The sequence below is a fragment of the Plectrocnemia conspersa genome, unplaced genomic scaffold, assembly GCF_051122295.1.
Source record: "Plectrocnemia conspersa isolate PC_06_02 unplaced genomic scaffold, ASM5112229v1 ptg000010l, whole genome shotgun sequence".
Taxonomy (NCBI): Eukaryota; Metazoa; Arthropoda; class Insecta; order Trichoptera; family Polycentropodidae; genus Plectrocnemia; species Plectrocnemia conspersa.
The window spans coordinates 8,421,855-8,445,522 of NW_028277174.1; the positions used below are offsets into that span (position 1 = coordinate 8,421,855).

At 30.6% G+C, this 23,668-nt stretch overlaps 1 protein-coding gene across 3 annotated transcripts in view; it reads left to right on the forward strand.

Annotated features, from left to right (window-relative positions):
- Positions 1-2,937: 2,937 nt before the first annotated feature.
- Positions 2,938-23,668, forward strand: part of LOC148230548 (uncharacterized) — a 314,285-nt gene continuing 293,554 nt past the window's right edge. For 2 of the 3 annotated variants that reach the window (XM_088194600.1, XM_088194599.1), the window contains exons 1-5: positions 8,297-8,692; positions 20,206-20,330; positions 22,010-22,135; positions 22,204-22,295; positions 22,362-22,455. In XM_088194600.1, coding sequence (XP_088050726.1) covers positions 8,635-8,692; positions 20,206-20,330; positions 22,010-22,135; positions 22,204-22,295; positions 22,362-22,455 — 495 coding nt within the window. In that variant the 5' untranslated portion in view covers positions 8,297-8,634. Of the gene's footprint in view, positions 3,178-3,567; positions 3,755-3,822; positions 3,985-8,296; positions 8,693-20,205; positions 20,331-22,009; positions 22,136-22,203; positions 22,296-22,361; positions 22,456-23,668 lie in introns of those variants that run through there. The other variant, XM_088194598.1, reaches the window with a different exon arrangement.

Below are 23,668 nucleotides of genomic sequence, written 5' to 3' on the forward strand. Positions count from 1 at the left end.
TCTTAAGACTAGTACTTATTATTTTCTTGTATATTGTTTAAATATAGTTAAACTTTCAATTGTTATGTAAACAGTTATCTTAGTTACGGTGTTCTTGCCTAGCAATATGTTTTCGCTATTCCTCTACAAAGTCAATTTATATTTTAACGACCGCATAATTAGGACTAAAACTAAGTCAATAAACTCCCGCGAAGCCGTTTACTAATTGATTCGTTTTACGTGCTGAAAATTAACACAGGAAATGGTTAAACGTTAACGCGTAGATATTGTTTGTTATGTATACGGGTCTATTGTGCAAACAAAAACCGACTCTAACCAATGCACAATTTTGTACAATTTATTGAAATTATCGCATGCTTATGGCGTGGACAGCTGATAATTATACTACACACAAGGTGACTATAGCAATGGTACGTAGTTGTGGGAAAAAATAATCAACTCTGCAATAGAGCATGTAGACTTTATATTAAATTGTAGTTATAGCTACAACTCAATTGCGGCGTTGATTTTATTGATATAGAGCCGTTTGATATATAATAGATAGTAAACACGTATAATTAATCCTATTAAGACATATTGTTTAGAAGTGAAGAGATTGAATATCTATAACACATTTTCTGTGAAATCTAAATGTATTATGGTGTTGACATTTTCATTTTAAGATTCGATTTAAATCGACAGGATATTGCCAATTTTAAAGTAAACGAGCTTTCAGTGGAAAATTTGTGATTCGTTATCTAACGGATATTTGGTTTTATTGCCAAAACTTACATATGCATAAAATCATTTTTTATGGTGGGATATAGATTGTGAGCGGTGAATAAAAATTAATCGATACTTAGAGATACCTTAGAAAAAAATCATTGATGCAATTAAGTATGTGTATTAACAGTGAAGGTATAATTTTACTAGTATTAATATAATTTCACCAACTGGGCCATTTAAATGTATCAAGCAATCGATTTACAATTTCACTGATCAGTATTAGTAAAACTATATTTATCATCAGCCGGTTGTGCTTATATGCGTAAAATCACATGATTTGAGATTTACAGAATTGTGACATCACATCGTTCTACAAAAACTCTACCTGTGCGAAGAAAACAACAGTGTATATAAAAAGAAGCAAAATCTCTCGAGGATGTGGCAAAATATTGAGACGAAAAATCAAAGGAAAACGCGATCTAAAACACGTATGTAATTATAATAATTTAAAAAAAATATTTATCGCGTATAAAAATGAACAATTTATAATATATAAACGCCAGTGAAAATTTAATATAACTTCACTGGTAATACACATTCACTGTAACATACATTAATATAATTGCTGTTATAAATATATGTTTATAGTTCCAGCGTATAATAATAATTGTTTTTTAGGGTTTGAGAACTCGCTGCAGTCGAACGGCGAAATAGGTACGCCTTTAGAAAGCGACGTTCGCTCGTCCAAGGTCGTATTACATTTTCGGGAATGTCACTGATGCGGTGATTTATTCTATCCGTGACCTTTTCGCCATAAAGGAGTTTTTTGAGAATATTTACTGTAAGAACTCGTGTTATTTATGGGAATGTAACGAGGTCTGTGTGGTCCAAACTCCTTTACGCTATGTTTTGTTTCCTTGTGATGGATGATCATTTTGGTCAGTCAATTACTGTAAGTTTTGAGATAAAGATCTTTTCAAACCTGGTCATCTGTGTGTGGTCGCTTAAGTTATTATTACTTTTAAATTATTTTAAATATAATTATGTGCAATACTTTGCAATGCGCGCGTTCATTTTATATACAAAGTTTCTAGTTATCAATTATTTTTGAAAATTTTTAATGCGAGTTCGGCTGAATTCTCGTTTATTCCAAGTCGATAGCGAAGTGGTGGTTCTGAATGAAGTTTCTGGAAGAAAAACATTTCTGATAAAATGTAATTCAGTACGATCGTGTAATTTAAACCATAAGAATTTAGAAGTAATGTAATGATTAGGAACGAAAACAGAATAATTTATTATTTTTAAATAAATATTTAGTATATGTACGATGATTCGAATGTCATTAAAATTGGCAATGATGTAATTCTATAAATGTGACTTCGATGGACACTTTGTAACTGTCGACAAATATATGTCATGCATTATTTTGTATTTGGCATTGACCTTTGCATTGTTTAGGTAGTCTTAAATACAAATAAAGCGATTAATTTCTTTCTGATTTCATCGCATCGATCGCGGGTGGTCCCGTCAATTTTATTTATCAATTACGTTAACAAGACCCTAATTTTAAATTTAAATTTAAATCTACAAACAAATCTTTAAAAAAACTTGTCATATTAGAACACGTGAACAATGACCAGAACAGACTTTCTAAAACCATGAACATAAATTATCGAAACTTTCATAACTGTTTATTACTACAAAGCATTATTCGATATTACAATATGGTCAAACGCACATTTAAACAAAAAGCACTGTTTTTCTCAACAAACAATTAATATTATTTGTTTTTTGCCATTAAGAAACGACCACAATGGTTATAATTATAGAGGACCACCCGGGACTTTTGTTCACGCTTCATTAAATATGACGTAAATTAAAGTTTGATAATACGTTCTAATCGGTATAAATAAATATTTTTTCAATTCATCCTAAGCTTTTATTATACATAGAATGTAAAAAAAGATTTGACAACTGCTCACTTATTCAGTCAGAAAAAGAAGCTCATTTCGAATAAACACTATTGGATTTTGAAAGACATCAACATCATCACTGCAGAGACTCCTTCTAGTACCTACTACTAGTTTTGTATGTACATAAATAAATAAAAATTAAAAATACTCGTATTTAACCAAACTTGAGAAAAATGATTACATTGTCCTTGTTTTATGGTCACCTCATCAAAATTAATTATTCGCAGCGTTACCGGTGCAAGCGTTATCAACACACGCCACATTTCTTTATTATTATCGACATACGGTCGTATTGCGGTGTTGTTTTGTGAATATAGTTACAATTTGAGGTTTTAAATAATCACAAATGGGCAAAAGCAACATAAACTTGAAAATCATCCGAATGGAGTATAACATTCCTGAAGTGTGGACTAAAAACGATTCTTATGCTGTAACGTTCCAAAATGGATACAAAACTAAGCGAACACCACAAAGGAGAATTAATCCTGTAATACCCAAGGTATTATTTGTTTGTATCTAATAAACAAAATGTTATTCATTGATTATTTAACCCAATCTATGTACTAAAATAATTACTTTAGTTATTTTTTTCTATCTATACAGCATATTTTTCAGTTCACATCTTTAGTTATGTTTTTAACATAATTTCAGTCCTTATAGAAGAACTGTAACTTATATCCCTTAAAATAATGTATATAATTCAATCAATTTTCACATTTAAAAAAACATTTAAAATATATGTTTTAATGGCGTTTTCTAATCAATTAATGTGACGATTTTCCAGCTTTAAAATGAGATTCAGTTTTAACGACTTTCTAATTAAATATAACATAGCTTTGCTTGACGTTTATATATTTTTTCATAGTTATATTATTGTTTGATTAACTAGAAAAGTATACCTACTCCTCCAATTCAGCTGATTGAAAAGCTGTTAAGTGATATCTACGGTTACGATGCGAGCATTGGCGAAAATGGAAATTACAGAGATAAAACCTCAGACAGTGATAGGTGTTTTTCAGCATCGCCGGACTGCGAAGATATTATGATGATGAAAAAAATGGAACTTGATACTTTGAGTAAGTTGAAAAACGACACCACAGTTATAGAGTTTCGTTGAATTTCATTATTCGTTGATTGCTTTCAGATTTAGAAGACTTGTCCAATATCATATCGCAGTGGAATCACAGGACGCAACTATTGGGCGGTTTGTTAGTTAAAAGATTGTATAAGAGAGAAGCTCTGAAGCGTAGAAGTAAACGACTTTGTATCATGATAACTACTTTGTTGAGGAGAATACAGGATGACAGTGAGTAAACTTTAAATTATGATAATTTTTATTCTCAATAAACTCATACATTTAATTAATACCTACAAGTAAGTAGTAAGACACCATACTGTAAATTAGTAACACATATTTTATTAATTATATAATATTATTACAACTTACATTCAATGAATGTCACTATGCACCACCAAGCTAAATTTTATTTTGATTATTACCCCAATCTTCCGCGAGATTAGGAAAATCTAAGAAAACTTAATCTGTGATAATCGATCGGAATTATTATATAAATATAAAAAGTCATTAATTTCGATCTCCCAGATACAATTTAAATTATAAAAACTAGGATTTAGTCATTAATAATGGTCTTTTATTTTTTTTAAATGTCCTTAAACTTCAATCTAAGCGGGTAAAAAACATAATTTGGTAGTTGAGAAGTTAATTAAATAATATTATTATAAATACCCAAATCCATGGGTAACGCGAATGAAATAGTACATATTTTATTATTGGTTTTAAATTTCGCTTATCAATTAATTTCATAACATACCGTCTGATTTTATAAAATATGCACCAGTCTGTTTTTATAATATCTACTAATATTTTATAAAAGTTCATAAATATTTAACGTTACATAATAATAATTCTCTTTAAATTGAATTATGTATTTTGAACAAATTACATTATACATATATGTATGATGTAAAATAAAATACATTTTTATAATTATATAATAAATTTTCTAGTGAATTTTACGTATGAATATTATTGTTACTATATCTAACATTTGTTTTTTTTAAACTCGTTAAAAACACGCGTATTGATGTAATTTTTATGTGTCCAATAAAAATGTGACGGCAAGGACCATGTTTAAAAGGGATACATTCTTTTTCATTCAGACGTGACGTCAGAATACACACGCATACAAACACAAGTATAGTATACAGTTGGCCAATATGTGTGTGTAGTTAGTTACCCGACAAAAATCACAAGGTGCCTCGACGAAAACTTTCTTAGAAAATTTTCTCCCAATAGAATATACCTTTCCAAAAACATATCCTTTCTCCGGTAATTGTTAGTAAATAATGAACGAATCATTTATAATTTATACGTGAGCCCTAACTTAAACATTTTGATTATAACTAAATCAAGTTAGTGTAATGGAATAATATAATTATATTTATTTTACATTTAAGCTTGTGATACAAGTATATGTAGATGTTTTCAATTCATTCACTTTACGTGAACAGTATTTCAACCCTTCGTTTGTACGAAGGGTCTTTATCCTGTAGCGTATTTTCCTATATTACATTATATAATCGATTTTTACTTATTTAACAATATATGCACCATTTCAGAACACAGTAATTATTGTATTATGACTTGTAGTGTTTATATGTTTTTTAGCATATCTATTTTTAAATGATCGTATTTTAAAACACAATAAATGTTGGTTAATACTGTATTGAATGATTATAAATAATTAGACATTTAATTATATGTGTTTTGTAGTAGATTAAAAATGTAATATAATATCTGCTCATACGTCTAGGCTCTGCAACAAATTCGAGGTATTAAACTGTATTTCTGTAAGTTGCCGTATTACTTAATAATGAGACAATTCTCAGTGATTTTACTAAATTTATCATAAAATTTAAAACATCCACATTTTTACAATGAACTGCTATTTAACTTTATTGAAGAGTTTAATTTAACCTCACAGTACAATTTTTGTAGCGAGGCATATCAAATGTAAGTTCTGTAAATTCAATATAGTGATATATGTAAATAACTCCAGCAAGCGTGTGAGTGGACTAAAAAGTTCTGAAACTGCATGCTTCAATGAAAAACAATAGCTTAACTTCTTATGAGTCATAGATCAGTACATAGCTTCGTTTATGTTGCTCTGCAGTTCAGCACAACTGACAGGAATGAACAAACGAACCATCCGTTTTATCTATAAATTTATATGTTTTCGACATACGGTTCTGGTAATCTCAATAGTAAAAGTAGCGTAATCCGTAAAGCCTGGACTGATAACTCAAAGGCGACGGGTTCATGAACCCGCAGCAGACTATATTTTTTCATTAGAGAATATTTGGTCCTGTAGGGGTTCCAAATAAGGGATAATATTTTAAGATTCTTTCGGATTAAAGTGTTATAACGGATGCGAATGCCTGATTGAACATCTGTCTTTACTTCTTCTTCCGCTTATTTTCCTCTGATAGTTGAGTTGTCTTAGTTTGTACTTTTGATTTGATCTAATGAAAGTTCTAAAACTATAATTAGTTGGGTTTGGTTAATTAGTATAGATAATGTTTAGGTTTGAACAACAAATGTACGTTTCGCAACTGTCAAATTGAGTTTCATAGAAATTTTAAAGCAGTTTATAATTTACTAGCTCCTTTAATTTAAATTATATGTTCGGTAGTAGAAATATATATCCACTGGTAAAAATGTATTTGGACTACACTAGTGAAAAATACACATTTACTGTAACATTTATACATCGCATGTAAATAAATACTGATTTTTTAGAGGTGTAGAACTTTGAAATCAAATAAAACACATAAAAATCGTGGTATTAGTCATGGTATTTATTGGAAAGAAAATTGTATTATGATTCCGGCATATGGACGCTGCGGCTGGCTCAAATAAAGCGCAATCTAAAAGTCCAATTTTTTACTACTTTTTTGAACAGCCGGAGCCGTGTATCAGCAATAACGCGGCGAATGTTGGCTTCCAAGTCGTCCATCTTCTCTGGTTTATCGGCGTAGACTAACAGCTTCACATATTCTACAGAAAATAATCCAAAGGTGGTAAATCACACGATCTTGGAAGGCAATTCACAGGTCCATTATGCGAAATTATGCGCTCAATAAATTTAAATTGTGGCGCGCGCTATGTGGCATGTTTCGCCGTCTTGTTGAAACCAAAGCTCTTCTACATTAATGCCATTCATTTGAGGAACGAAAAAGTCAATAATCATGTATCTATAGCGCTCTCCGTTGACTGTAACGTTCTGGACCGGGATCATTTTTATAGAAATATGGACAAATGATGACACCCTATAAAGCACTTTTCTTTTTTTGAATTTTCTTTACCCCAAATACTGCAATTTTACTTGTTGATGTAGCCATTTAACCAAAAATGAGTCTCATCGCTTAACAAAATTTTGTGGTGTAAACGAGCAATCTCGTTATCAGCCTATTCACTGAACGTACAATGCACACGATGGTCAAGCGGCTTCAATTCTTGCACGAGCTGGATCTTGTAAGCTCGTAAACCAAGATCTTTCCGCAAAATCTTCCATAAAGCATATGGACACAGCTCCACAGCAGAATCGACTCATTCGGGTCCTACTCAATACTACGCTCCACAGCAGAAACTACTTATTCGGTGCGCACTGTACGACGTCTCTGCGGATGCGTATTATCAATTAGAGTATACATGGTGCGAAGACGATTCATGATTATTCGAATTCCTTACTCGTAAAATGGACGTAGCGCACGGTAAGTTTCGGGAACTGAACCACGATTTTCGAAATAAATTTACACAATTTCCAAGCGCTGTTCTGGCGTAAATCTATTCATGGTGAAATAGCTTACAAAATTGAGCACAAATCAACTGTCAAATTGGCTGTTGCTGGAAAAAGTTTTACCAATTTGAAAAACAAACCTCTAAAAAAACACCCTTTATATTACTATGCATGAAAAAGTTGCAATCATGTCATTTTTCTAGCACATGCCAGATGAATTATATTTTTACTGTTAAAAATATATATTTACTGGTGAAAATGTATTTCGATATGACTTCACTGATATTACATATTTTTAAAATATTTTTGGGATAATTTCAAGACAGATGTGTTGAGGGATAGTCCGAAAATTTCTGGTTTAGAACCAGGGACATCATTTTAGATTTTTATAAGAAGGGGGGGGGGAAATTGCTTAGTCAGTTTATTTTACTATTTCGATTTCATTAAAATCCAGAGTAAAAGTCTTGATTCATTAAATAACATATATTTTTTGGCCAAATTCAAGGGTTTTTGCCTGATTTCAACAAATATCTGCCTCAATTTTTCTGTCGGTGGTGTATTTGTAATGCTAAAAAAATTACCGCTTTTAATTTTTTTCAAAATAATTTTTAAAAATGCTTAAGTCGGCGCCCCTGGTGATATCCCAGACGCCAGCCCCTAGTACGTCACTGCCTCGAGCGCTATTCTTCCTGGCCGCCCTGTACCTCCATGCACGAAGCGATACGACACACCCGACTGTTCCTCCGTCTCGTTCGCACATCGACGTCAGAGCGAGACGCCACCACTAGCCTTCTCCCAAAGCCGAACCGAGGGTCGCGCCGTTCAGATGTGGGCCTCATCGATCGGTGCTGCTCCCTCTGCGCCGCGCTCCGCACTCCTACGCAACCTCTTCTGAAGCGCGCAGCTGTCATTCCCGAAACGGACCCTCCGGGGATGCGATCGGTGCATTGTGGTGGTTGGTGCATGACATAAACACTGCGGCGATCGATGTCGCCGCTCAGATGAGTCCGGGTGCGGGTAGCGCCGTGGCCGTGGCCGTGACGGGGCCGTGGTCACGGTAGCCCCTAATCTTACAGCATGGGGGGCGAGTGCCCGCGTCGTAAAAATCCGCGCTGATCCACCCACCGCAGGCACATATGAGCGGGCTGCTCAATTCGCTCAAGAATCTGGCCGGATCCTCGAAGCAAAGCACCGGTGAGTTCCTAGGGCTTCGTTAGCAGACGCGTTGTTGCAATACCTACTCCTACTAGTTGTTGATTGTTAACCCGCTGGAATTAAAAATAATATAAATTGATTTGGTAGAATACTCAAAAATCATTATTATAATATACCAACTGTATCCCGTCCAATTATTTAAGCCTTAAATAAATAATCTGAATTTCCTTTCATTACTTGGAAATTACCCCAGTAGCGTATTTTCATTGCTGAACCCTTTCAGTTGTCGAGGCTATGTAAAGTTGAAATTCAACCCTACATAATCAAACATTCACCCTTGCGACTTGCTAATGCTGTATGTGTATATTTTTTTTTCAAAAAAATAAAAATTATTTTAACATAGTTTTTATTTATGCGTTTTTTTTCTACAAATAATATTTCTATATTATGATTAAATTTACAAACATATTTTAATGATATTATTTTATAGCCATTTTCAAGTTAACAATTGTAATATAATAAAAAATATTGCATGTAATATTTCTTTGTGTACAGGTATCTGAAAAAACTTTCTAGGACCTTTCCAAATTAAAAATGAGTTGGTTGCTTTATTTGTTAACCAGACCAGAAGAAAATTCCAAAGGGCACTGTACACTATGTGATTAAACAAGGCACACGGTGACCTCAAGCTCCTCAATTGATTTAATTATTAGAGAATTTTCAATACCAGATATGTTCGACCTAGCTCGATTCTAATTAATCATTACGATATTCATCCGTGAGATTAAGAAAATCTAGGTAAACCTAATCTATGATGATCGATCGTAATTATAATTATATAATAATCACTAATTCCTATCTCCCAGGCACGATAGAAATTTAAAAACACTATGGTCCATATAGGATTCGAACCCAGGTCTTTCAAGTCAATAGTCAGAAACTTATACCACTCGTTCTGGAATGCTGATGGAATCTGTAGTCCTCTTGAAATATGACACCCAAATCAGCTACCATTTCTGTGCGAGGAAGCACATTGTAATTCATTATATCATTGGTCAGCTCCAAAGTGAAAAACGTGAGTCGACACTTGTACACTAAATGCTAATTACCAATATTGTAAACATCGAAGAAATGATAGTCAGCTGTATTAAAATACTCGTAAAAGAGTTGACAGCAAATCTTTTAGATCTGAATTTTTTTACCAATGTATATATCAGTATGTGCTCTTTTTTTTCTGTCTTGAAGCTACACAATGAAAATAGTTGCAGACCACCGCATTCAATATTCACATTTTTGCTCAATAATATGTAATTATTTTATGCTAAATGGTAATGCATTTTTAGCATCAATTTTTTATTAATCCTCAAAGGAATTTATTTTAAGGAGTACTTTAAGATCATCAGCGAAAAGTAAGAATTTGGAATGACGAATAACTTTAATATTATCATTAATAAACAGGAGAAACATTAATGTGTCGAGATGAATTCCTGATGTGGTAAAACCTTAGGATATTTTATAATTAATAATTGCCATAGAATTTTACGAGTTTTTACAGCGTAGGTTATATCAATATTAATCTCATCAAAGGATTTAGGATTTATTAATTATTTAATCGTATCCGTTAAACCTATTCGCTTTCGTGTTTTTAGAGCAATTGGCACATCTGAGCTTAATGCAAATTTAAGCTTGGTCAATTGCCGCAAAATTTAAGAATTGCGTCGGCTAAGCACAAGTTGGAATTACGTCGGCAAAGTGCTTCGACAGCTAATTTTAGAGTTTTCAAAACTTCTATATTTTCTGCAATTTTCTTTCGTTACCGATAAATTGTTTAAGCCAATTTGCATTTTTTTGTATACTTATAAAATCGATCCAACATAGTGTAAAGGTTTTACAGTCTTAATATACTAAGTGAAAGATTTTTTTCCGTGCTCGTTTTAACTTGTTTTTGTAAAATTGTGAGTGATCTTTTAAATAATATCACGAATTTTTTCATTCTATTTACATCTCCGAAGCAGTGTTTTTCAGATTCACAATCAATTATTAATAATCATTTTCCTTTTACATATCCATCGGTAAATAATTTAATATTGATCATCTCCTTTCGAGAAGATTTAATTAAAATAATTTTGTAAAAAACTTTAGAAATAGTGATACATGATCGATGTTACATAAGTGATACATAATTACGAATGAGTGTGTAATGCAGTGATGCTAAATTAATAATGGAGTACATCCCTATTTTATCGATTTCTGATGTTATTTCTTATCTATGAGCACATATTTACGTGAATGTTACATTTTTTTACAAACCAATTCGAATTTTATTAATAAAAAAGTCAATCTCGAAAGTTTCGGGATTATATTTTCTAATCCCGAGATCATTATGAATCGAAAATCATTCGGGATCCCGGGATATCTTAGAACATATTGACGATAATTTTAAATATATGATTAATTTTTTTGTAACCAGATATTTATATAACATTTTATAATTATAAAACTGTGACTGATTAATATTTATGTATTTTATAATTCGTTTCTAGTTACACTATTATAAACTATAGTAAATTACAATAATTTTATTACGATTCAATTTAATATTTTTTACTGTTTTATTTTCTTCACAATACCATTTTTAATGAAAATTTAACATTTTTTGAACAAATTTGGCTGCTATTCGTTTCATACGTAGAATCAATAGATGTTATGGACGACCTAGTTCCATTCGATTTTAATTATTCATCATGATACTCATCTGTGAGATTAAAAAAAATATAGGAAAGTTTATCTGTGATGTTTGAACCCTTATTGTGCTGGTAATATATTTATTGGTGACCAGTCAGACCAGTGTAGTTAATATCTTACAGCTTATTCTAATTCTTTGTGAGCCATTTGTATTTATTTCACAATTTTAAGCTTAAGCTTTAATTTATACAAAACCATTGGAGATTGTCGTAACGAATTATTCTGATATGTATGTATCTTGTTTTATTCCTCGAAAAGTATAATTGTATTGCTTTCGAAATTTGATTGCCATCTTTATATATAGGTCAAAAGTGGTGTTAGCTTTCATTGAAGGGTATACCCACAGTATACATATTATTTTATTTTGCATGAAATCAAATTCAATAAATCTTGTAGGCTGTCTTATGTCCTGTCAGATAATTTAAATGCTTCTTTTAATTGTTAATTATGTATTTATTCGGAACACGTATAAAATCTACTATATTTTAGTTTGTTCAAGTATATTAAAATTATGAATAATGACTGCTTTTAACTAATTAACACATATTATAAACCTTTTTTATTTTATGGCAACAACATATTAAATTCACGCTAATTTAATATACACAAAATAATGATTTATTCATCCGCTTCTGAATTTTTCGAGTAAAATTATATATTATTAATCCCAAATGTACTCTAAAAGCGTATCGCCGCTAGGCAGATAAAAATAAAACAATTTATAAATAATGATTATCATTTTAATTTAATTTGCGTTTCCTTATTTTATTTATTAATTATACTTTAAAATTAAATTAACATAATGTCAAAGCATCAATCTCAGAATATCCAATTACGTCTGAAACGTTTGATATTTATATTTCCGAATGCTTATTTAATAGCTTAACTAAATTTAGATTATGTTCTTCATTAAATCGCACATAACCGACGTTCTGATATTAAATGTAATCAAGCGTCGATTTACCCGTCAATATTGAATTAATGTCTATTTTTAGTCATACTTATGATACCTAGAACCTACTACGTGACACGATTCCGATATAAGGGTGATGCACGAATTATGGTATATTAATAAATGATAATGTTTCCTTATAATTTTTATAATTTATATTTGAACCAATGCAAATATAATGTTGGACAATCCCGAAATTTTGCTTTTTAATTTTTTTTGGATACCTGAGTACGTCTTTAGTTATATCTGTGTTGGCGCACATCTAGACTTCACATTAAAAAAATATTTAAGCCCAAAAATTTATGAGAGCAGATTTTTTACCAAGTAAACAAATGAATTTATATAATAAAAAATGGCAACTACGGCCACTAAAAGAATTGTAAAGTGCTAGATATTTCATTAGATATCTGTAAAGGTCAAAGATTATTTTTTTTAAAATACGATAAAAACCCTTTGAGTAGTGATTTCATTTATAAATATTCATTAATTTGTTAGTATACACCTGGGAGTGATTTAATTTTACGTATATTTCCATAATTTTCTCTGTTGTTATTTATTTATTATTATTTAATATTGCATTTATAGTTAATTATAATATTTAATATAGGATTTGATTTATTTTATACTTTTCTATTATTAATTTTTGGTAATTTATTTTACATATTTATTATATATTATTCGGCGTTTTTGAATTTTTTTATATCAATACAGAAGCTTTTAATATTTTTTTTATATAAATTTAATTTATGGGTATTATTTTGTAAATAAAGCATTTACAATAATTTAAATTTAAAAAAAATATTATATAATTATAATGTTTTTTATTTATTATTTCTTCAGTTATATATGTAAATATATAACTATCTGGGGTACCTCAAAACAGTGAAAGATTGACCGCCGTACATGTACGGCAATACTCCTCAAAGAGTTAAGGATGTGGAAAACTAGCAAAAAATACGATAATTGGCTGACTGTAGAAATGGTAGTAAATCCTACTCAAACTATCCATCAGCTGGGCAAGAAACTAAACTAGTCATATTCAACAGTGCATACACATTAATAAGATTGGGAAGGCTTGGAGACTGAATGAGAAAGTAAAAATAAGGGCTTGGCAACAGAAGTCGAATAGTTCTACAACACGATAATGCGCGTCAGGGTGTGGACGAAATTTACTCTCAGTAAAATCAAGGAACTTGGTTAAAAGGTTTTGTCTTATCCGCCTTATTCTCCAGACCTTGCTCCTTCCGACTAGTATTTATTTCGATTGATGCAATATTTCCTAGATGGAAAAAATTCAAAACGCAGACGATGTAAAAAGGTGGCTATCGAAATATTTAGAATCAGTTTAAACTTCAAACTTCAAAAGAAAATTATATTTCGATCATTTAAAAGTGATTTTTTCGTTTCATTGATAATATAAGATTCATTTCGGAATAACTAAATACAAACTAGAGATGGTTGAAAAAAAGTTTCTTAACCTTTTTTATTTTTTGGACCCTTTTTCCAATCAAATAAAAGCTAGGAAAGTTTCTAAAAAAATCTCTTTACTTTTTAAGTTACAAAGGAAACATATTCCATAAATTTACCTGTATTAAATATAATACAATTTATATGAAAAAGTAATATTTATTTTTAAATTACATGTCAATGTGAAGGCTGCTGTTGTTTATTTTCAATAAGAAGATTAAACTATGGTTTAGTATTTGACAAGACAACACGAATGTCATGTTGTACGTCCAATCAATTCAAGATTACGTTTACATTGTTATAAGTAATAAAAATCCCGATTCGCACAGATTCGTTTTTGCAATCGCAATTAAAATTTCCATATCTCACTTTATCAGACGAAAATAGGCTACTCTCTAATTCAATAAATTCATCCTTGGTTAGGTCAGAATCTTAGATTCAGGTTATATCAGAAATAGATTGCGAATCTATAGTTTAACATTTATCTCATCAATAGTAATTCAATAATACAAAGTGCTTACCGATATATTTTTAGAAATACAAAGATTTTTGTAGCTTAACACTACCATAGTCAAGCACTTCCTCTAATAATGAGAAGTTTGCAAGAATGTTGGATCTCTTAACTCTCTTCTATCAGATTGGTGAATCGAAAATGCATCTTATTGATATGACAAAAATCTCGTGAAAGAAAACTCATAAATTAAACGCTTTCTATTAACATGTTACAATTGTGGACTTTTTCTATCTTCCCTTAGTCTTAAGCGTTTCAAGACTGTTTTTCTTGAAATCATCATATACTGCTTCAATGATTCAGAGAACTGATTTTAATTAAGTTAATAACTTCTGCGACAAAATCGATTTGTGTGTTGATGTGTATGTGTAAAATGCAATGAGTGGCGACGATTTTTATCACCAAAATAGTGAAACCAGATTTATTATGATCCTGTGAGACAAAATATGAACAAATTGTATAAAATTATAGTATTTTTAGATATGTTCAGTATTTCAGTATCATAAGTTGATTTTTTAAAACTACTGACTTAACACATTGAATACCATGTGCAAACATTTGTGAGTTTTGTTATTTCTAATTAATACAAAAAAACACTGCGTATTTTTTAAGTCATAAAACGACTAAAACCTTTAGCCAATCTAGTCCTTATTTTACAGCTCCTCACTTTTATTTATAATAATATTGTAAGCATTGTTAGTACAAATATTATAATATTTTTATATTAATTAATTTATATTTGCAACACGATAACACAGAACGTAGATTCCTTTAAAAACAATTTATATTATCAATAATTCATGTGGCTTTTTCAACAGTCATTTAATCGAATCGATTGAATATTTTAACATATAAAATACACTGTATTTTTCTTCAATAATGTTCGTTCGGATGATGTGTGTTTTTGACAGTTTCGTTACATTGTGCTCGTTACATGCTTGTTCTTAAATGATATAAAAACAACATACAATTTTATGCATTATTTATAATCTCTTTGAAAGTAATATAAACCTAATATTTTGCTATATTGTTTACATTATATCGATTTATACATAATATTATAATATATTATATATAACACAAATGTATAAATAAACAGTTTTCCTTATAAATACAATTGTATATTTTATATAAAAGCACTTGAAATAGCTGTATATGTAATTAAACAATTATATTTATATGGTACTGAGGAGCATCACGCATTATACTCTATACCCAAATTTCAGTTTTTTGCTCCAGAACACACAAATTAATAATATATATAAAGATCGATATTTCAACAATAGTTAGAGAACCTTCTAAAGATACGTCGATTTGTATATTATTTTATTTTATATTTTTATTTATTGTGCAGCATAACAGGCGTTATCCCAATACGTCACAACGGGGTAAACATAATCAATAACTACTTAGTAAATTGTGAGACACATATTTTATTAATTATAAACTATTTTTATAGTTTATAATCAATAGATGGCAATATGCATGAGCTACCTCGACTTAATCGTAATTATTAATCACGATATTCATCCATGAGATTCGGAAAATATAGGAAAACCAAATCTGCAATGATCATTCTTAAATAATATTCAGTTATTAGGATCTTTAAAAAATACTTCATATGGAATTCGAACCAGTTTTTCGTGTATTAGTCAGAAACTTATACTACTTTTCAACATATGATGTTTATTTTATATTTTAAATTATTTATGCATGTCCTGAAAAGCATCATTAGATTCTAAGGAGGCCAATTAGTACATCGCTTATTATAATATTTTATATTTTTCTAATTGTACGCGTTTTTAACCACAAATAAATATGCATTACTCAATTTATAGTTACTATCGTACATTATCTCAATACCTTACTGTGAGTCGAATTTTATCATATCGCTAATCAGATTAAAGCCAACATGCTGTCGTTTATTTAAATGCCAAATTATTAACATATCGGATCGATTTTGGAATAAAATAATCACTATGTCTTATATTAAGCAGCACGATAGGTTATTAATTTACAATTGAAAGGTCATAGGTTTAAATCGCGCACGAACTCTGATTTTTTTTATTCTGGTAATTAATAAAGCTATGAATTTATAATTTAATATCTGTCTGAAAATATGCTCTTTATATAAGCCTTCATTATTAGCATGGTTATTTTTTAAAACCCTGCTCGATTATAAATATTTATTATGTTGAATGCAATCTTTTACAATTTACTCAGTTGCGTTATAAGACCCTTCTTCCGGATATTTCTCCCATGCCATGCCTAACTTAATTTTGCATAAATAAAGGAGAAACTTATGCTAAAAAGTATGTGATTAATACAAATATTTCACTTCAAACCAAGGAGTATGCCTCGTTGTATATATTGGTTTAGATGTGTATCTTAGTTTTAAAATATATATTTTTAAAGCTTCGAAAAATTAAATAGCTTTAGCGCAGAATTATGATATATTTTTTCTACTTTTACGCATTTTACTAGTATTTACTTATACATAAATATAACCAGAGTTGTTTTATATTATCATATAAATATAATTTAGATTGCTCTTGTTCATCATAATGTTGTACTATACGTTTGCAACAATAAAAAAATGAGTAAAAGTTGGTTGATGTGTACTTACTGTACTTATCCCTGTGAGACACAATTGAAATCTGGTTTTATATGAATTTTATTAATCAAAATACTGCAACATCGTTATTAAAAGTGGATTCTGGTGTAACTCATCATAGTTGTTATGCTGATCCTGTAAGGTCAGGTCGAAAAAGGATTGGTTATCGGCTTACAATAGAGGTCGATCAAAGTTTGCCGACTGTTCTATGGTTGATTAGTCTCGAAAGTTGACTAATATCTTAGTCTATCTTTTTTGTCTGTTCGAATCTTGAGTATTCGAACCAGAATGAACATTGCTGTTTAAACTTTGGCGAGTGGGTGATGACGAGTGGTAACTATTGCTGCAGTATTATTTATTAATATTACAATTTAGTTACATGTTATTTAATGATGATGTAAATGATCGGCGGACGAGGCCCCACCGGTCGTTCTTTTCCCGTCAAGGTCCGCCAAAGAATATGCTGCACTCCATAGCGGTCACTAGTTTTAACCATAATAAATAAATAAATAGGCATCTTATGATTTTCGACGTTTCGTTTCATGCAATGTGGTCTCTACGTATCATTGCTACCACAAACTCATCCAATATTTCAATTAAGCACTAGCTTAAAAATTATTATAAATATATATTTATATACATATATTATGCATTTTTTCCTTTGTGTAACGATCAGCTTCAATCAGCCTCATTGGCATTTCTCCATGTCACTGTATTTACGCAGTACGCGCATACCATCGCATTGACAGTACGTATACTTTTTTTGTACGTGCCGTTATTGGGTTATCCCATAATCCAACGAGATGTATTCTGCGTGCGTAATATTGCGACTGACTGCGTAACAATACAAATCCTACAAGATTTCTCTCAGTGGACGTATCCGCTCCTTTGAATTAAAACTCTGAGGTTAAAAGGTTATGCTTTGAAGTCGGTCTCTTTCAGTGTAATTTCCCACAAGTGACCTACAGATTTATATGGTAATTTATGTTTCACTTTCTTCAGTTTATTTTTAATTACAATGTACATGGGTCAGCATATATACTACATATGAGAGATTTTTACTGAAATGATTAAATTTTATCTTCTCCACATTAAAAAAATATTAGAACAGTTGAACAAATGGGAGATAAGGCTAATTTAGGAGCAATAGCATTATTGTTTAACTTCGCCTCCTTTGGTGAAAGAGTATAACTTACCGGTGAAACTTTTGGGTAATCATCAGGTAATAAGTTTATGTAAAACGAGGGCTTTTTTGTCATGTAACGCGGTGGAACGGCGAAGCAAAAACAATTTGAAAATACATTTTCAAATTGTTTTTGCTTAACTTTAAATTCCCATTGAATATTTTACTAAAATTAAAATATCTCTATTGCTTAAACATTATCTGAAACATTTTATACAAATTTCGCAAAATATAGTTTAGTCCCATTACCAAAACTCATTGGTAAATGTTTATTTTTCATTACAAATTTTGCCATGGTGACTTTGCATGTTTCCTCAATGCATCATGATGGTCATTATACAAACAGTAATAAATATTTTAAAAATCATTTATGGTGCACGCCTAAAATAGACAAGCACTGTGGAGAGCTATTTATTTATTTATTAGGCGGCACTCTACTGACTAACGTGACAGCGGCGGAGGGCAGCACATTTTTTGACGGACCTCGACGGACTTTGACGACCGGTGTTGCCTCATCCACCGATCACTCATTTATATCATTAAACATATAACTAAATTGTAAACCTTCAATAAAGATATTACTGCAGCGGCATTCGTCAGCTAAAACACCATCCCACATAACTTTTTCCAGCTTCTCAACAAGCTTGTCAAGCACAATAATGTTTTCGGCGATAAGCTCGTGCAAGCAAAGACGGAAAAGTATAAGAATCGTTATTGCACTTATGTAATGGCGCGCTATCTATAACGTTTGAACTGTTATTATCATTAAAGAAAATGCCGTGATTTTACTAACCACGCTGTGTTTTAAAATAACTAGTATTTATTTTTATACGTCGAGGGTTATTTTGTCACGAAGCTTCGAATATGTTAATTATAATTTTATAAAGAAAGATCAGAAAGATATCTTAATAAAAAAATACCGTTTTATATAATTTAACTAATTAGCATCGGGCAGTGAAAATATATTTTAAAATTCATTTATGAATGAAAATTTGATTAAAAGTATTATTTTTTAATTCAACGATGAATGATAATTACTTAATAATAAATCAGAAATTCTTCTTTCACATAAACACCATTCAATCGATTGCTTCAACATTAAATTGTGAAAACACACGTATTCAATTATGTATGGATGTTTCTAAATAATATACTGAAGCCATAATATCGATATGATTCCGTTAATAAAATTATGTATCTACTTTTTTATTTATTGTTTTTTTGCACTTGAATGTCTTAGTGAACGTTTCCAGTGATTCGATCAATCGTTTATATTATAGCTGTATAGATTTTAACTAAAAGTAGGCCAATATGCTAAGTCTTATTCGGAGGCAATTGTATTTTTTTATATATATGTAAATATACAAAACATAAAATGTAATTATGTTTAAAATACTTCAAATTAACTGTAAAAAAATTTGACCTTAAGATTACACAGGTATGTACAAAAGTCCAAATTATTATGACCTCCGCTTGAAAATTGTGAATTTTTTTCACCTACACCCCGAAAACGAACTGCGCAAACATTTGTGCTTTTTATAATGGTAATTATAAAAATAAATATTTTTCAAGAACTCTTTCTCTCGCTCACGTACCTGTGAAATTACATTTTGAAGTTTCCAACTCCTAGGACAATTGGCCAAGGGTATACCGAGAGAACAATGTGAGTCACTCCATTAATTACAACTTAATATCCCACCCTTTTTTCCCCTCGGGTTAATTTGATCAGAGCTGGGCTAATTAAAAAATAAATAAATAAAGGGGTAAGTGTGGCGTACCACTCAAACGTGTAGATCGATTTCATTATTGAATTACAACCATAGAGAATAGTATATATGCAATTAAAACCCCACTCTAAAACGTTTAATATAATTTGGTACTTTATTCATAAATAGTTATGCTATTTATTTCAACTTTAAGCGATTCATTGAATATTAGTTCTAAGTATAAACAAAATAACATCAAGATGATACAGTATGCGTTTTTCATAGTTGAATGATACTTAACAAAGTTCGTGTCTTAACAGACGCGTTCTAATATTGAATAATATATATCAATGTATCGATTTTTACCGTTTCAGGTGAGGGAGACATGAGGTTTTCGGTGTCACCAAAAGGCGGAGCATGCGGCTGGGCCGAGTGGCTAAAGGCCATGAGGCTCGTGGCCAGATTGCCCACCGGAATCCCGCCAGAATTCAGAAAGAAGGTCAGTAGAGGAGACTCTTCAAGTAAAAATTTGATTTTGTATACTAAATAATATACACTGAACCCTTAATACTAAAAAACAATAGTTTACTAATATTTTTAAATTCTTGGAATGGACAAGAAAGCAATGTAATTTAAAAAAATACAATGTTAATTAAATTAAATTATTTTGCATAAAGGCCATCATGGTGCATTGAAAAAACATGATTGATAGATTTGCAGATCATGATTGATAGATTTGCAATAAATTAATAAAATAATCGTTTTCGTCAATTAAAAATAAACAGTACGTTATGTTTACTGCAATACCTATTTTTATCTTAAAATCTTATTTCGATAAAGAATGGGTTTTTTACAGTAGTAAATATAAATAATTCATGACATGGCAAATCGTACTATGAAAATATCATATGAAAATTCACTGTAAGAAATCATAAAGCCGAGAACTTTGAGATGCCATAATAAATCAAAGATATAAGAGAAAGAAAATAATATTACATTTGATGAAATTTAGAACGTTAGCTAGTAATATCAATAGTTTCTGCACTTTTACGTAATATTTTGCGATAACTATTATTGGCACCATATTGGGCAGTGTGCCATATTACAGTTTGCTTATGTCCATTTCGAGTGCTGATTTTTTTTAGGAATTAAATATAGTACAATAGAATAAAATGTTATATATTAAATATTTCAATGTTTATAAATAAATATTTATTCACTGAATAAATTGTTTGCAAAGCATTGTTTATTTTGTAATTAGCTCAAACTCGTAAAAATGAAATACAATATGCTCATAAATAAGCATTTATTTTTAAATAATTATTTCCACCTATATTTAGAAACTGTAGACATAAAGTACTGTCAATGTGTGTAGGTCTCAAATGAATTAAATCAACGCGAAACTTCCAATCTCGATCAAAAACATGCCGTGAATATAAAACAGTTCAGGCTATATCAGATTTTTCCGAAAGCCGTATAAAATTAAAATTTGATACCATTTTTTCACCCGAAGGCATAAACGTTCTAAATTTTCTACGGAAAGAAAAAAAACAGATTATTTTCTCTCTCTCTATTTATGTTACGTAAAAAAATAGGGTAGCTATGATATGAAATTCGATACGTTTTTTATTGCTATATACCTATGGGCTATATGAAAAAAGTCTCGGATGAAAGTTTTCGCGTTAAAATATTCTATAAGCAAAGTTTCGATGAAAAAAGTATCATGAAGTGAAATTGTAGCCCATCAGTGAGGAAATTCACGTGTCGTGACGTCAACGTTTTTCGATGTGTATAAATAGTGTTCCGAGTGCCTATAAGCGATGCTTATTTTTTATTTAGTTACTTTCTATATGGTATTTGAAAGTAAATTGCGTTATTGAAAACAATTTCAAACTCGACAGGGGTACTTTTTGGAGCAATTTTCCAACTCACGAGATGTATTCAGCTAATATAATACGTCATCAGTGCCGCACTTTGGATCAATTTTATTTTGTTTGGTCCCGGTGACGTCACTGTACCAATAATAAAGTACAAATAATATATATATTTATATTAAATTGTCTGAATTTGAAAAGCCAGTCTTATTAAATATTCATATACAGTACAGAAACCATAACAAAATTACAAAAAATATTTGGTAATAATACTTGTTATCTTATTACATCTTTCTGTTTTCAGCTATGGCTAACACTGGCCGAACAACACCTCAAAGTGAAAGGTGTGGACTGGACACGAGCAGAACGAACATGCTTCAGCGAGTGGACAAATCCTGACGATACTGAACTCGGAGTTCAGATTGTCAAGGTTAGTTAATATTAAATATATAATTCATCGAAATAGCTATATACAAATAATCAACTATATTATTTTAGGATTTACATCGTACAGGATGTTCTTTGTTTTGTGGAACGGAAGGCAGAGAAAATCAAGCAGTCTTGAAACGTGTTCTTCTTGCTTATGCAAGGTAAATACTTGTTTTTATCGCAGAATCATTTAGATAGTAATCAATGTGACATATTGATCATTTCAGATGGAACAAAGCCGTCGGATACTGTCAAGGTTTCAATATGTTAGCTGCTCTAATTCTGGAAGTTATGGATAGATCTGAAAGTGATTCGTTAAAAGTTAGTATTACTTAATTGTTTAAATAAGCTATATGTATAATATAAAGATATTTTATTACTTACCCAGCTTTGTCTGTGTATGTTCCTAATTTTATCGTATCTTTTAACACTTAAAGCGTTCATCGGTCACATTGAATGATCTTATTGCCAATTGAGAATTAAGCTGTGTGAGGTTTAAGTCAATACGAATCCATGAGATTCTAGGAATATGCACATTATTGACACAAAATGGTAACAAAATCTCATAATGTGGGAATTCAAGTAGATGTCGCATATACGGATTTTGAAAAAATTTGCCATGAGTTAATTTTTAAAAAATTATCGGACTGGTTGCTCGGATGATTTAACTCAGATTATAATCTATGGCGGCCGATTGTCGAAAGAGTATTTTACCACAGTGACTCCTCGAGGGTTCATCAACCTATACCGTTTTTTGCCATTGAAAATTGTATGTCACTTAGCATTTCTTTAAACTACTGAAGGGTGCTGTCGACAATCAAACTATTCTCAGAGAATTCTAGTTTCGGGTTCCGAAACGTCTTCGAGAATCACGATCGCGTCCTCTTTTGATGTCCGTTAAAACTAGAACGTCCGCACTTGGCTGTCGCCAACTGGCTCCTTAATCATTTGAATGCTAAACAACAATATATCGTTGTTCATTATATAAAATAAATGCAAACAAAGATCGCTGTTGACGTTATGATGCTCGAAAAAGTAAATTAATTTGTGAACTTGTTACCCAGTTTATGAAAGTAGCATGAAACAGTTTTTGAACGAATTTAATTATAATAATGTATAGGAAGAACTGATGTGAAAAATAATTATTTTTAAGAACTTAATATGTTGGCATTGCACATTGATCTGTTTAATGGCAACGAGGAGCTGGTCCAGTTCGTATCATTTTATTTTAATATTTAAGTATTATTTTTTATTTTACTTGTATTATATTTTTTGTGTATTGTAATGATTTTTAACTATTGTGACGCATTGAGATACCTGTTACGATGGTCTTAATTTAATTAAATAAATATTCCATTGTCTGGAAATGTGCTATTCAGAATCGTTGACTCAATCACATTCAATGCTCTATCAACCAACCGCATTTCATTACATGATTTTGGTCGATCCAAGTTCTTCAACGACATATTAGAACTTCTTCTTCATCTATTAACTTATCAATTATTTAAAATAAATGTGCTGCAACTGGCATCAT